Here is a 13634-nt window from a genome sequence, read left to right as displayed (position 1 = left end):
ATTGCCAGATGCACAAGCTGGGTTTAGAGGAACTAGGGACCAAATTGCCAATATCTGCAGGATAATGGAAAAAGCCAGGGAGTTTCAGAAAAACATCTATTTCTGTTTTATTGACTATTCTAAAGCCTTTGACTGTGTGGACCATAACAAATTGTGGCAAGTTCATAGTGGTATGGGGATACCAAGTCATCTTGTATGCCTCCTGAAGAATCTGTATAACGACCAAGTAGCAACAGTAAGAACAGACCATGGAACAGCGGACTGGTTTAAGATTGGGAAAGGCGTATGGCAGGGCTGTATACTCTCACCCTACCTATTCAACTTGTATGCAGAACACATCATGCGACATGCTGGGCTTGAGGAATCCAAGGCTGGAGTTAAAATCGCTGGAAGAAACATTAACAATCTCAGATATGCAGATGATACCACTTTGATGGCTGAAAGTGAAGAGGAACTGAGGAGCCTTATGATGAAGGTGAAAGAAGAAAGTGCAAAAGCTGGTTTGCAGCTAAACCTCAAAAAAACCAAGATTATGGCAACCAGCTTGATTGATAACTGGCAAATAGAGGGAGAAAATGTAGAAGCAGTGAAAGACTTTGTATTTCTAGGTGCGAAGATTACTGTAGATGCTGACTGCAGTCAGGAAATCAGAAGACACTTAATCCTTGGGAGAAGAGCAATGACCAATCTCGATAAAATAGTTAAGAGCAGAGACATCACACTGACAACAAAGGTCCGCGTAGTTAAAGCAATGGTGTTCCCCGTAGTAACATATGGCTGCGAGAGCTGGACCATAAGGAAGGCTGAGAGAAGGAAGATCGATGCTTTTGAACTGTGGTGTTGGAGGAAAATTCTGAGAGTGCCTTGGACTGCAAGAAGATCAAACCAGTCCATCCTCCAGGAAATAAAGCCAGACTGCTCACTTGAGGGAATGGTATTAAAGGCAAAACTGAAATACTTTGGCCACATAATGAGAAGACAGGACACCCTGGAGAAGATGCTGATGCTAGGGAGAGTGGAGGGCAAAAGGAAGAGGGGCCAACCAAGGGCAAGGTGGATGGGTGATATTCTAGAGGTGACGGACTCGTCCCTGGGGGAGCTGGGGGTGTTGACGACCGACAGGAAGCTCTGGCGTGGGCTGGTCCATGAAGTCACGAAGAGTCGGAAGCGACTGAACGAATAAACAACAAAATATTAAGATGAGAAGAGAGACTGAATGCTCCTTCTGTCCAAGGAAAGGAGATTAGTTTGGCACTTGAGCAAGATTAAATAAAGGCAGCATTGAAAACTAGAGTGCATGACTTCCATAATTTCCTCATGTCTGTGAAGATTAAATACCATTTTTCTATTTTCCTTGGGAAAGTAATATAACTTTGTGAATATGTTTGTAGTGTCTTTTTTGAGACTTTGTCTGCCATATTTTTCAGTGGCCAGGTTTCTTTAGAAGTTTTCATTTGGTTGCCAATTAAGAGGTGGAACGGGGATAAATCTGCAATGTCAGAATGCGCCCTCAGTCAGAAGACCATGCAAGACTGTTATTATCTATGGAAGCAGAAAACCATGCCCATACCCGATAGGATAATTGCAAGAAGTGTTCATATGAATGCTTACAGGAGGTCAGATAGCCAGCCTTGATTCAAAGAGTATTGCTCTGTTGATAAGAACTTCTTATCTTTGAGTAATGTGACATATACCACTGCATTCTGGAAAACAGAATTCTTGCAAATTCTGTATGGCTATGAGTCAGTATAGTAACCTTTCAGGCTCTGGAAATAAACTCTTCCACTGAAGGAGAATATAAACTGCTCATCCTTCTATCAAAGGTAATACGTTTAGGCCTGTTACCATTGAAGACTACTTCTGTACATGAAAAACAGTATATATTTGAACACATCCTATCCACACATAATTGATAAGAATATAGCTCAGAGGAAGTGCATGCTTTGCTGAAGAGTAGACAGCAATATCACTTGTAGTTTCCTACTAGCAATTGATTCATTGCAACATTTCTGCACTATCCTACATCTCACGACTGAAAGTAGTTTACATAATAATATATATATATACTGTGTATACATAGGACAAAGTACATACATGTGCTCTAAGCACATATTATCTCCAAGTATGGAATTATTTTCCATGTAGAAAAAAAATCTTATATAAAGGATTTCTCCATTAAATACATACATTTATATACTTGGGAGCAATACATAGAGTTGCTTAATTGAAGCTGTTGTTAAGAACTTTTTTTTACAAAGGCCAGTATGTAGATTGACAATTTATGAATATTGAAAGCTTTGTCAAGCACAGATTTCCTAGATATATCAAATTCCTCCTTAAGCGATGTTACAGAAAATATGTTCATGTGTGGAGATTTATTCTTACTGAATCAATGCCATTTTATTTCAGTTTCAGCATGTACTGGTTCTTATGTGCTAGGTAAAACTGGGCACAGCCATTGGTGGCCCATATCTTGGTGTTCATCTCAGACGCAAAGACTTCATCTGGGGTCACAGAACTGATGTGCCCAGCATTCGGGAAGCAGTTAAGAAAATCCACAGCCTGCTGAAGTTGTATAAGCTGGAGAAGGTTTTTGTAGCTACTGACGCCATTGTGCAGGGTATGTATTTTTTTCTCTAATTAGCAAAATATTTTTGATTTTGTTCTAAACAAAATCTGTTCATTTTGCAGTATACACATGAATCTGTGCCAAAGGTAAAATCATTGCTGAACAAAATAAATAAATAAATTTGCAAGACATACTTGAAAAGTTTTAGGTTTAGTCCAAGCACAGGAGCATAAGAGAGTAGCATACCTAATGGAATATTTAAGTTGCCTTTCAGTGTGCAACAGTTGCTTCCATTCTCACTTCCTTACTTGCATTAAAGAGGATAATGCAAGAAATGATTGTGTAAATTGCATTTTGTGTGCAGTGTAGGTCTTTGGCCTAGGACACAGTACTGCATGGTGATCTAGACCATGCAGTTCATAGTGGCCTTGATACACAGTGAACTAGGAAGTCCTAAAGGGATTCATCATTTGATTCTTCATCAGTTACGACTAAAATGCCAACTCCTTCAGCAGATTAATTGTGCAGTTTTTGTTACTTGTATTTTGTTCTTGTTGCCACCTTGCAATTCAGCAAATTAATTCAGCAAATTCACCTTGCAATTCAGTAGCATAAGAGTTATGCTACTCTCTTATGCTGCTGTGCTTGGACTAAACCTAAAGATTTTCAAATATGTCTTGCAAATTGATTGAGGATGATCATAGTTTTATTTCCCTTGAAAACAAAACTATAGAGAAATTAATGATTTAATGGGACAATGATTGAACACTGCAATACTCTTTAGAGGGATTCAGTCTGTAACATTTAACCTATTTTTAATTTTGTTTTTTTATTGTATACCCCAAAAATTAATGCTGTAGAACTGGAAAAAGTGTAGAAATGGACAACAGAACTTACCATGGTTTAGAGCATTCCCATGCAATGAAAGATTCAAATGTTTACAACTTTTTATCTTAGAAAAAGGACCAGTAGGTAGGCTTCCATTGCATAATAGTTGTATATTAAATTATGTATGCTGTGGATAAAACATAAAGAGAAAAGCTTAACTCCTCGTATTATACTAGTATCCAGACTCATCTAAGAAAACTGAATGTCAGAAGATCTAGGAAAGGTAAAATAAATACTGTGAAATGCACTGTTATCCACTTGGACAGCTTTTAATAGGGAAATATTGAAATTCGTGGTAGGTAATGCACTAGCTGCTCTTTGGTTTATTTACTGATTTGATTTGATACCCATCTCACCTAAGTGACTCTGGGCAGCTCACAACAGTTAAAACAACAATCCAATAAAAAAGTTAAAAACCAATATGGAAACATACAAAACTTCAGAAACCATTTAGAAAACAAAAAAACCATGGTCAGCAGCCACTGTCCATCCTTGTGCCAAGCTCAACAAAGCCAGTGTAAAAACCAGACCCCCCCTCCAAGCATGGTGGCAGAGCCATGTCTTCAGGGCCTCCCGAAAGGCTGGCAGAACCAATCTAAGTTCCAGGAGAAGAGTGTTCCAGAGGATGAGCACCATGGCAGAAAAGGCTGTCTTCCTGGGTCCTGCCAGATGACACGCTTTTGAAGACAGGACCCATAACATGCCTCTCCTCCCAGTCCTCATGAGATGGGTAGATGTAACTGGTGAGAGGCGGTCCCTCAAATAACCAAGTCCCATGCCAGTTGTGATAAGTATTTATTTATTTATATCTCCAGTATCAGAAGCACAATGCCTCTGAATACCACTTGCTGGAAAGTAGGAAAGTGCTGTTTTATCTGTGCCCTATTCAACTTGAACATAAACCTTATTACAGGTAGTCCTTGGGTTATGACAGCAATTGGGACCAGATTTCTTAGCAACGGTAATCCCAGCAGTCTTGGTTGCCCTCGTAACCCCAGAACTGCACAGGTTGTTAAGAGGGAAGTGGCAGGAGTCCCAGGCAAGCAGGCCGATGGGTGAGAGCCGTGGGTGAGAGCTACAGGCAGGTTGGTGGGTGCCAGGGCAGCTGCCATGGAGTGTGGGGTGGGTGCATGGGTGCCGCTGACAGGCACTACAGAGTGCAAATGGGTGGGTGGCTGCCATAGGGAAGTGAAAAAGCAGCAGGAGCAACTTGCGACCTCCTGCCATCTTCCCCATTGACTTTGCTTGTGGGAAGCTGGCAGGGAAGGTTGCAAATGGCGATCATGTGACTGCAGGATGCTGCAGCCATTGTAATTGCAAGCCAGTTGCCAAACACCCGAATCACGATCACATGGCCGCAGGGATGCTGTGACGGCCGCAACTTTGCAGACTGGTCCTAAGTCCCCCTCATTCAGCGCTGTTGTAACTTTGAATGGTCACTGAACGAGTGGTTGTAACCCAGGGACCTGAGGTAAGTTTGTTGTTGTTTATTCGTTTAGTCGCTTCCGACTCTTCGTGACTTCATGGACCAGCCCACGCCAGAGCTTCCTGTCGGTCGTCAGCACCCCCAGCTCCCCCAGGGACCAGTCCGTCACCTCTAGAATATCATCCGTCCACCTTGCCCTTGGTCGCCCCTCTTCCTTTTGCCCTCCACTCTCCCTAGCATCAGCATCTTCTCCAGGGTGTCCTGTCTTCTCATTATGTGGCCAAAGTATTTCAGTTTTGCCTTTAATATCATTCCCTCAAGTGAGCAGTCTGGCTTATTTCCTGGAGGATGGACTGGTTTGATCTTCTGGCAGTCCAAGGCACTCTCAGAATTTTCCTCCAACACCACAGTTCAAAAGCATTGATCTTCCTTCTCTCAGCCTTCCTTATGGTCCAGCTCTCGCAGCCATACGTTACTACGGGGAACACCATTGCTTTAACTATGCGGGCCTTTGTTGTCAGTCCTGAGGTAAGTATCAGTACATAAAACAAATTAGTATAAAAAGCCAAGAGGAAAAAAGTGCATATAAAAAGCAATTAATTATTACCAAAAAGAAGACAACCTAAGGAGAAAGGCAATTATTGCTAACATTTTGTAACCAACGTCTTCCTGATTTGCATGCTGCCACAACAAATTTTGCCATATTATATGTTGTCTCCGTATATCAAAATGCCTGGGGTGAGCTGGAAATCTTCTAACAATGGTGTTACGTAGATACTTCAGATATGACTGTTAAATTGACAAGCAAGTAGTATGTGCTCCATTGTTTTTACCTCCCCATCCCTACAGGGGCATAATCACACTCTCCCAGAGTAAAGCTCTTCTGTGCCCCAAATAGGCCAGTTGTGTGAGATATGAAGCAGGTTTTAGGAGGTACTTTATGTGCTGGTTCACCAGCAGTTTGGAAGCCCTGCCTATATCACTTTGGCACACCATGTCCATAATGCGGTTTAATAAGCAATGTTGTCTGATCATAGCCCCTTTTTAAAACCTCTGGTGTGGGGGAAAAAATATGTCTCTGGTTTGCTTTCAACTGTGCTCATCCAGGAAGACTTAAATTTATCTGACAGTATCAAGGGGGCAAGACCCTCAGGTAAGAAAATAAGTTTCAGCCAATAAGTAAAATTTAGGAGCCAGGCTCTGACCTCTGCATTCATCATACCTAATTCAAGGGATACATTCACTAGAAACACAACAAGGTGCTTGCAATGCTATCCTGAGGAATTTAGACTGGACTTATTGCAGGGGGGCAAAGCTAGAAAATGGTCTGAGCTGCACTCCATTAGTGAGTTAGGTCAAAGATTTAGCTTGAAATAATTTAAAGGCTGCTGGAAGGCAGTACCCCCACCCTGCCTCACCCCGTTCAGCGGAATCTCAAAATAGCTGCTGAGCTCTTTTGTGCATTCAAGGTAGCTTAGCTTTTGTGTGCCCTTCGACTGCCTGAGGCTTGAAATATCTCTCCCAGGTATTTAAAGCATGAGACTTGCACATACAAAGCTTATTGATGTGGTAGGAATAGTTTTTAGGCCTTCTGGCAAACATAATTTTGGTTTTAGAATAATTTATCTCTAGTTGATGCTCTTCACAGTATTGAGCAAAGGCTCTCAGTGCTCTCCTAAGGCCAGTGGGGGTCCTGGAGAGGATCACAGCGTCATCAGCATAAAGAACAGTACAGATGCATCTCTTGGCCAGCTTGCAGGGGATGGTGATTCAAGCTGGCCAAATGACCAACTAGGCTGTTGATGTAGAAGTTGAACAAATTGAACAAGGCTAAAATGCAGTCTTGCTTGATTCCCTTCTCCTTTTAATTCAGATGGGATTAAATTGGTAAAATGGCCTGGAGGATTATATGTGACTCATGTAGATGTGTTCTTGTACAATAAATGGATTTGATATAAAAGCCTCTTCTCTATAAAGGAAGCATTCAGTTTCTCCCACAGTATATAACATGAAGTGGAGTCAAAAGCAAATTTTAAATAAATAAAAACTGCATAAAGAGAGGTTCCAGATTGAGAGGAGTATTTTTCCACCAGTGTTGCAAGACCATACATACATTGGCCGGTAAGCAGTCAACTCTTTCTGATGCTGCTGTGCTCTTCTTCTAAGAGTTTTCCTGCCCCAGCCAGTCGTGAAGCTTCCATTGCAGGTGGGTGGCATAAAGCTTGTTGATGGCGCTGAGCAAGGTTATTGGCCTATAATTTGAAGAACCTTCTCTATAGCTTTTCTTTTAGGTAGGCGCTGTTATTGCAGCACTCTAGTCCGTAGGGATTCGCCCACTCCAGTCAATAACTGTAAACAGGGCTGCTAATGCAAAGGCCCATCAGTCCATGTTTCTCTTTATTATATCCAGTGGAATCAGGTCACACCCAGGTGCCATCCCCAGTTTCAGTTGGCCAATCAAATCCACAACTTCGGCAGAATCAACCAATGCAAGTAGGTCTGTCAGGTCACTGAATAAATGGCTAGCTAGCCATATCAGCCTTGCTGTCTAAGTTCTTGAAATGTCTTTCCCAGGTTTCTGGAAGAATAAAATTATCTAACAGGGACAACCTTTCAGTCAAACAGTCAGGTACTAAGCACCAAAAATGGGCAGAGTTCTTAGTCCTAACAGCTTGGGAGAACTGGAGCTGTGCTGCATTCATGTCTTCCCTTTTTCACTGCAGGAATTGTTTATACAAGGCCTTTTGTCTTAAGAGATCTTGGCCAGGAAAAGATTCTTGATTGGATCTATTTATCTTAACATTAAGAAGTGTCTTTGCCATCCTGCTTTTTCATGGTAGAGGGGCTGGAGGGTGAGGCCTATCTTTTATAATGGTCAGAGTACTGTGCAGTCGTGAATCACTGAAGTTCAGAAAGAAGTTTTTCATACTCCAGCTTAAATGAATTCGATTCTACTGAAAGTATTTGCAAATTCTCTCCAAGAGATCAGAGCTGAGATGTTCTGTGGCAGCCCTGTCTAAATGTGCATAGCATTTAATTCGGCAGATTCTCCCAGCATAGATTGGAATGATACAATCTTTTCATCTGGAAAAATAAGGAGGGAGATATAAAATGAACTGTTGGCAAGAGGTGATCTCTATCAAGGTATGTGGAAACCCCAAATAAATTGATAAGCTGGAGGAAGTTTCCAGACACAATTGTATAGTTGACGAAACTCACGTTATTCCCTGCCCAGTGTGTTCCTCTGGATGATCATTTGGAAGAGAGCCATTTGAGATGTGCTAGTTAAGCCAACAGGCTGTCTGCGACAGACAGTCCTGCAATATTGGACTTCTGATGTTTAAAAGAATGTGCAAGTGGAAGCCCTTGTTCCTTGGGGTCTAGTAAGCAGGAAATGGCCTAAGGCATTTATGTATTATCATCTGGTACTAACCTGGCATTAAAATTCACCTCCAGTCATGACATACCTGTAGGCTAAAGGAGAAAAAGAGAATCAGCTGCTGTATTGGCCTTACGTGTACTACTTTTAAGTCCATGTTTTGAGATACAAATCTAAATGGCTTGTTTAGTATTGCATGCAATGACTATATAATTGCTTTTTAGTGCAACCACCTCTCTTCATTTGGCTGGTTCATTCCTGTTTGAAGTGCCAACGAATAATTCAAACAACTGCTGTTTTGATATATCACATCCTTCCTTTTCCCTTTTGCAGTTCTGGATTACTTTCTTCCACACTCTAACTCAGATTGTCTATTTTTGTTTTAATATCACTCAAAGATACAAATATTCCAGCTACAGTTTCTGCCATTAGCGAACATGTCCTGCTCTCCTACCTATTCTCTGTAAAAGTTATGGAGATACTCAGATCAGCAATTAGGAACGAGTCCATCTTCATTTGCTTCCCAACCTTGTCACCAGTGCAAATGAGTCTGTGGGCTGCCTCTGCCCCACTTCTTTGTGCTTGTCATAGTTGGTGTCAATGTATGTCAGTGAGAGTATGACTTTGTAATTGAGCAAGAGATTGCTGAACTCACATCAAAAGGTTACAGGCTATCTCAGAAAGTCTCAACAAATTCAATGAGTTTTTGACACATTACAATAGTTGATTGAAACTGTGCTTGTAGCCTGTCTCGCAGGTAACCTGCATCTGCATAAAGCAACCTGTCTTCTTCTTCCTTCCCCCCTTCTGCCTCATCCCAATATAATCCTACATCAGTTTAGCCACTCTGCAGCTGATGAAGTGAGCTCATGAAAACTTAAACCTTTCAATAAATCATGTTAGCCAGAAAAGGTACTACCAGATTCCTTCTGATTTTTAGATACAGATGCAGGTAGATACAGGATATTATAATTATATAACACATATTTTTTTCAGCAATGTGAACAATGAATGAAATTTAACCAATGAATTAAACTTAGACTATATTGAATCATATACTGTATAATCATATCTTGTCTCTCTTTCAGTACAAAGCTAATTTAAAAAGCTAAGCGTTCACAAATTTTGTTAAGACAACATTTAGAGTCTGGGATACAAATGTTCTTCCATGAGTACATGGTCAGCTTTTTTGCAACAGTCCAACTTTGATATATCCATAGCTCTTCGTTGACTGAAAGGTTCTAGATTTTGGGAGTATAATTTTAAAAAAGCATTTCAAAAGAAAGAAAAAAGAGAAAGAAGTAGTATACATTATGCAATGAAAAAGCAGAAAGAGAAAAATATTAATATAGACCTTTGCTGCCACCTTTTCCTTTTGTTAAAATCCTTCGTTGTTGTTTATTCGTTTAGTCGCTTCCGACTCTTCGTGACTTCATGGACCAGCCCACGCCAGAGCTTCCTGTCGGTCAACACCCCCAGCTCCCCCAGGGACGAGTCCGTCACCTCTAGAATATCACCCATCCACCTTGCCCTTGGTTGGCCCCTCTTCCTTTTGCCTTCCACTCTCCCTAGCATCAGCATCTTCTCCAGGGTGTCCTGTCTTCTCATTATGTGGCCAAAGTATTTCAGTTTTGCCTTTAATACCATTCCCTCAAGTGAGCAGTCTGGCTTTATTTCCTGGAGGATGGACTGGTTTGATCTTCTTGCAGTCCAAGGCACTCTCAGAATTTTCCTCCAACACCACAGTTCCAAAGCATCTCTCTTCCTTCTCTCAGCCTTCCTTATGGTCCAGCTCTCGCAGCCATATGTTACTACAGGGAACACCATTGCTTTAACTATGCGGGCCTTTGTTGTCAGTGTGATGTCTCTGCTCTTAACTATTTTATCGAGATTTGTCATTGCTCTTCTTCCAAGGATTAAGCGTCTTCTGATTTCCTGACTGCAGTCAGCATCTGCAGTAATCTTCGCACCTAGAAATACAAAGTCTTTCACTGCTTCTACATTTTCTCCCTCTATTTGCCAGTTATCAATCAAGCTGGTTGCCATAATCTTGGTTTTTTTGAGGTTTAGCTGCAAACCAGCTTTTGCACTTTCTTCTTTCACCTTCATCATAAGGCTCCTCAGTTCCTCTTCACTTTCAGCCATCAAAGTGGTATCATCTGCATATCTGAGATTGTTAATGTTTCTTCCAGAGATTTTAACTCCAGCCTTGGATTCCTCAAGCCCAGCATGTCGCATGATGTGTTCTGTGTACAAGTTGAATAGGTAGGGTGAGAGTATACAGCCCTGCCGTACTCCTTTCCCAATCTTAAACCAGTCTGTTGTTCCGTGGTCTGTTCTTACTGTTGCTACTTGGTCGTTATACAGATTCTTCAGGAGGCATACAAGATGACTTGGTATCCCCATACCACTAAGAACTTGCCACAATTTGTTATGGTCCACACAGTCAAAGGCTTTAGAATAGTCAATAAAACAGAAATAGATGTTTTTCTGAAACTCCCTGGCTTTTTCCATTATCCAGCGGATATTGGCAATTTGGTCTCTAGTTCCTCTGCCTTTTCTAAACCCAGCTTGTACATCTGGCAATTCTCGCTCCATGAACTGCTGAAGCCTACCTTGCAGGATCTTGAGCATTACCTTACTGGCATGTGAAATGAGTGCCACTGTTCGATAGTTTGAACATTCTTTCGTGTTTCCCTTTTTTGGTATGGGGATATAAGTTGATTTTTTCCAGTCTGATGGCCATTCTTGTGTTTTCCAAATTTGCTGGCATATAGCATGCATTACCTTGACAGCATCATCTTGCAAGATTTTGAACAGTTCAGCTGGGATGCCGTCGTCTCCTGTTGCCTTGTTATTAGCAATGCTTCTTAAGGCCCACTCAACCTCACTCTTCAGGATGTCTGGCTCTAGCTCACCGACCACACTGTCAAAGCTATCCCCGATATTGTTATCCTTCCTATACAGGTTTTCTGTATATTCTTGCCACCTTTTCTTGATCTCTTCTTCTTCCGTTAGGTCCTTGCCATCTTTGTTTTTGATCATACCCATTTTTGCCTGGAATTTACCTCCAATGTTTCTAATTTTCTGGAAGAGGTCTCTTGTCCTTCCTATTCTATTGTCTTCTTCCACTTCCGCGCATTGCTTGTTTAAAAATAATTCCTTATCTCTTCTGGCTAACCTCTGGAATTTTGCATTTAATTGGGCATATCTCCCCCTATCACTGTTGCCTTTTGCTTTCCTTCTTTCTTGGGCTACTTCTAGTGTCTCAGCAGACAGCCATTTTGCCTTCTTGGTTTTCTCTTTCCTTGGGATGTATTTTGTTGCTGCCTCCTGAACAATGCTGCCAACTTCTGTCCAGAGTTCTTCCGGGACCCTATCTACTAAGTCCAGTCCCTTAAATCTATTCTTCACCTCCACTGCATATTCCTTAGGAATATTAGTGAGCTCATATCTAGCTGATCTGTGGGTCTTCCCTAATCTCTTTAGTCTGATCCTAAATTGTGCAAGAAGAAGTTCGTGATCTGAACTACAGTCAGCTCCAGGCCTTGTTTTTACCGACTGTACAGATGTCCGCCACCTTTGGCTGCAAAGGATGTAATCAATCTGATTTCGGTGTTGTCCATCTGGTGAAGTCCATGTATAAAGCCGTCTCTTAGGTTGTTGGAAGAGAGTGTTTGTTATGCAGAGTGAATTGTCTTGGCAAAATTCTATCAGCCTGTGTCCTGCTTCGTTTTGTTCTCCCAGGCCATACTTACCTGTAATTCGAGGTGTCATTTGACTGCCCACCTTAGCATTCCAGTCTCCTCTGATGAAAATAACATCTCTTTTAGGCGTGTTGTCCAGTAGGTGCTGCAGATCCTCATAGAACTGCTCTACTTCAGCTTCTTCAGCATTTGTGGTTGGGGCGTATATTTGGATCACTGTGATGTTAGATGGCTTGCCCTGAATTCGAATTGAGATCATTCTGTCGTTTTTTGGGTTGTATCCAAGCACTGCTTTAGCCACTTTACTATTAATTATGAAGAAACTCCATTTCTTCTGTGGTCCTCTTGTCCGCAGTAGTAGATCTGGTGGTCATTTGATGTGAAGTGGCCCATTCCAGTCCATTTCAGTTCACTGACGCCCAGAATGTCTATCTTTAATCTTGACATCTCACCAATAACCACATCCAATTTGCCCTGGCTCATAGATCTTACATTCCAGGTTCCAATGGTGTGTTGATCCTTAGAACATCGGATTCGCCGTTCACCACCAGCACCGTCGGCCGCTAGCCGTCCTTTCGGCTTTGAGCTAGCTGCGTCATCACGTCTGGGGCTAGTTGAGCTCATCCTCTGTTCCTCCCCAGTAGCATTTTGACCATCTTCCGACCTGGGGGTCTCATCTTCCGATGGTATACCGACATATCTCTGGTTGTACTGATCCATTTAGTTTTCACGGCAAGAATACTGGGGTGGGTTGCCATTACCTTCCCCAGGGATCACATTTAGTCTGACCTCTCTGTCATGACCTTCCCGTCTTGGGTGGCCCTTCACGGTTTAGCTCATGGCATCATTGAGGTGCTCAAGCTCCAGCACCACGACAAGGTAACGATCCTTTGCTGAAGGTTAAAATCCTTAAATAAGCAAAAAAGATTATTTTGTTTTAATATAAAATGGGGTAAGATGAGACTTGCTCCTTGAAGAATGTTGATTGAGTGTATTTTTTTCAGAGGTTGAAGAATTAAAAGCACTTCTTCCAGAGATGGTGAGATTTGAACCTACTTGGGAGGAAGTGGAGCTCTACAAAGATGGAGGAATAGCAATTATTGACCAGTGGATATGTGCACATGCCAGGTAACTCTCTCTCTCTCTCTCTCTCTCTCTCTCTCTCTCTCTCTCTCTCTCACACACACACACACACACACACACGGAGTCTGTCTTTCTCCCCATGGTGGATGGTGAGTGGGTGGGTAGATAGGTAAGTTTTTATTCAAATAGGTTGCATACAAACATGTAATCCTATAATGACAACAGATAATTAAAATTAATTTATAATTGGCAGAAATAAAATTATGCATTTCTTGTACAGAAAAACTTTACCTAGAACTGCATTGGGAGATCATTTTTACACTAGGTGAATGAATGGAGTACCATGCAAATTCAATTTACCATAGCATTTATCTAATTTAGCTGATAGGGTCATTTTGATCACCTCGTTTAATTAGAGCAGTTAGCCAAATTCCTGCTTGCAATCCTGCTAAACGATTTAGCAGGGACCTCCCTATTAAGGTATTTCTGCTAAATTATTTGGGTGAAGGTTTGTTTTGGAACTAATTGGATTCCCTAAGTTTTCAGAAGTAGCATGGGAAATAACATGTAAAAACTGTTTTA

General features: G+C 41.6%; 1 protein-coding gene across 1 annotated transcript in view; it reads left to right on the top strand.

Annotated features, from left to right (window-relative positions):
• POFUT2 (protein O-fucosyltransferase 2) overlaps positions 1 to 13634 on the top strand; it is a 29064-nt gene that overhangs the window by 11399 nt on the left and 4031 nt on the right. The window contains exons 7-8 of the mRNA XM_063317818.1: positions 2440 to 2620; positions 12974 to 13097. Of these exons, the coding sequence (XP_063173888.1) occupies positions 2440 to 2620; positions 12974 to 13097 (305 nt within the window). The remainder of the gene's footprint in view (positions 1 to 2439; positions 2621 to 12973; positions 13098 to 13634) is intronic.

This window comes from Candoia aspera, chromosome 1 (assembly GCF_035149785.1).
Source record: "Candoia aspera isolate rCanAsp1 chromosome 1, rCanAsp1.hap2, whole genome shotgun sequence".
NCBI classification, from domain to species: Eukaryota; Metazoa; Chordata; class Lepidosauria; order Squamata; family Boidae; genus Candoia; species Candoia aspera.
Note: the sequence above shows the minus strand (reverse complement) of the source record. Positions and strands in the feature narration are given on the sequence as shown.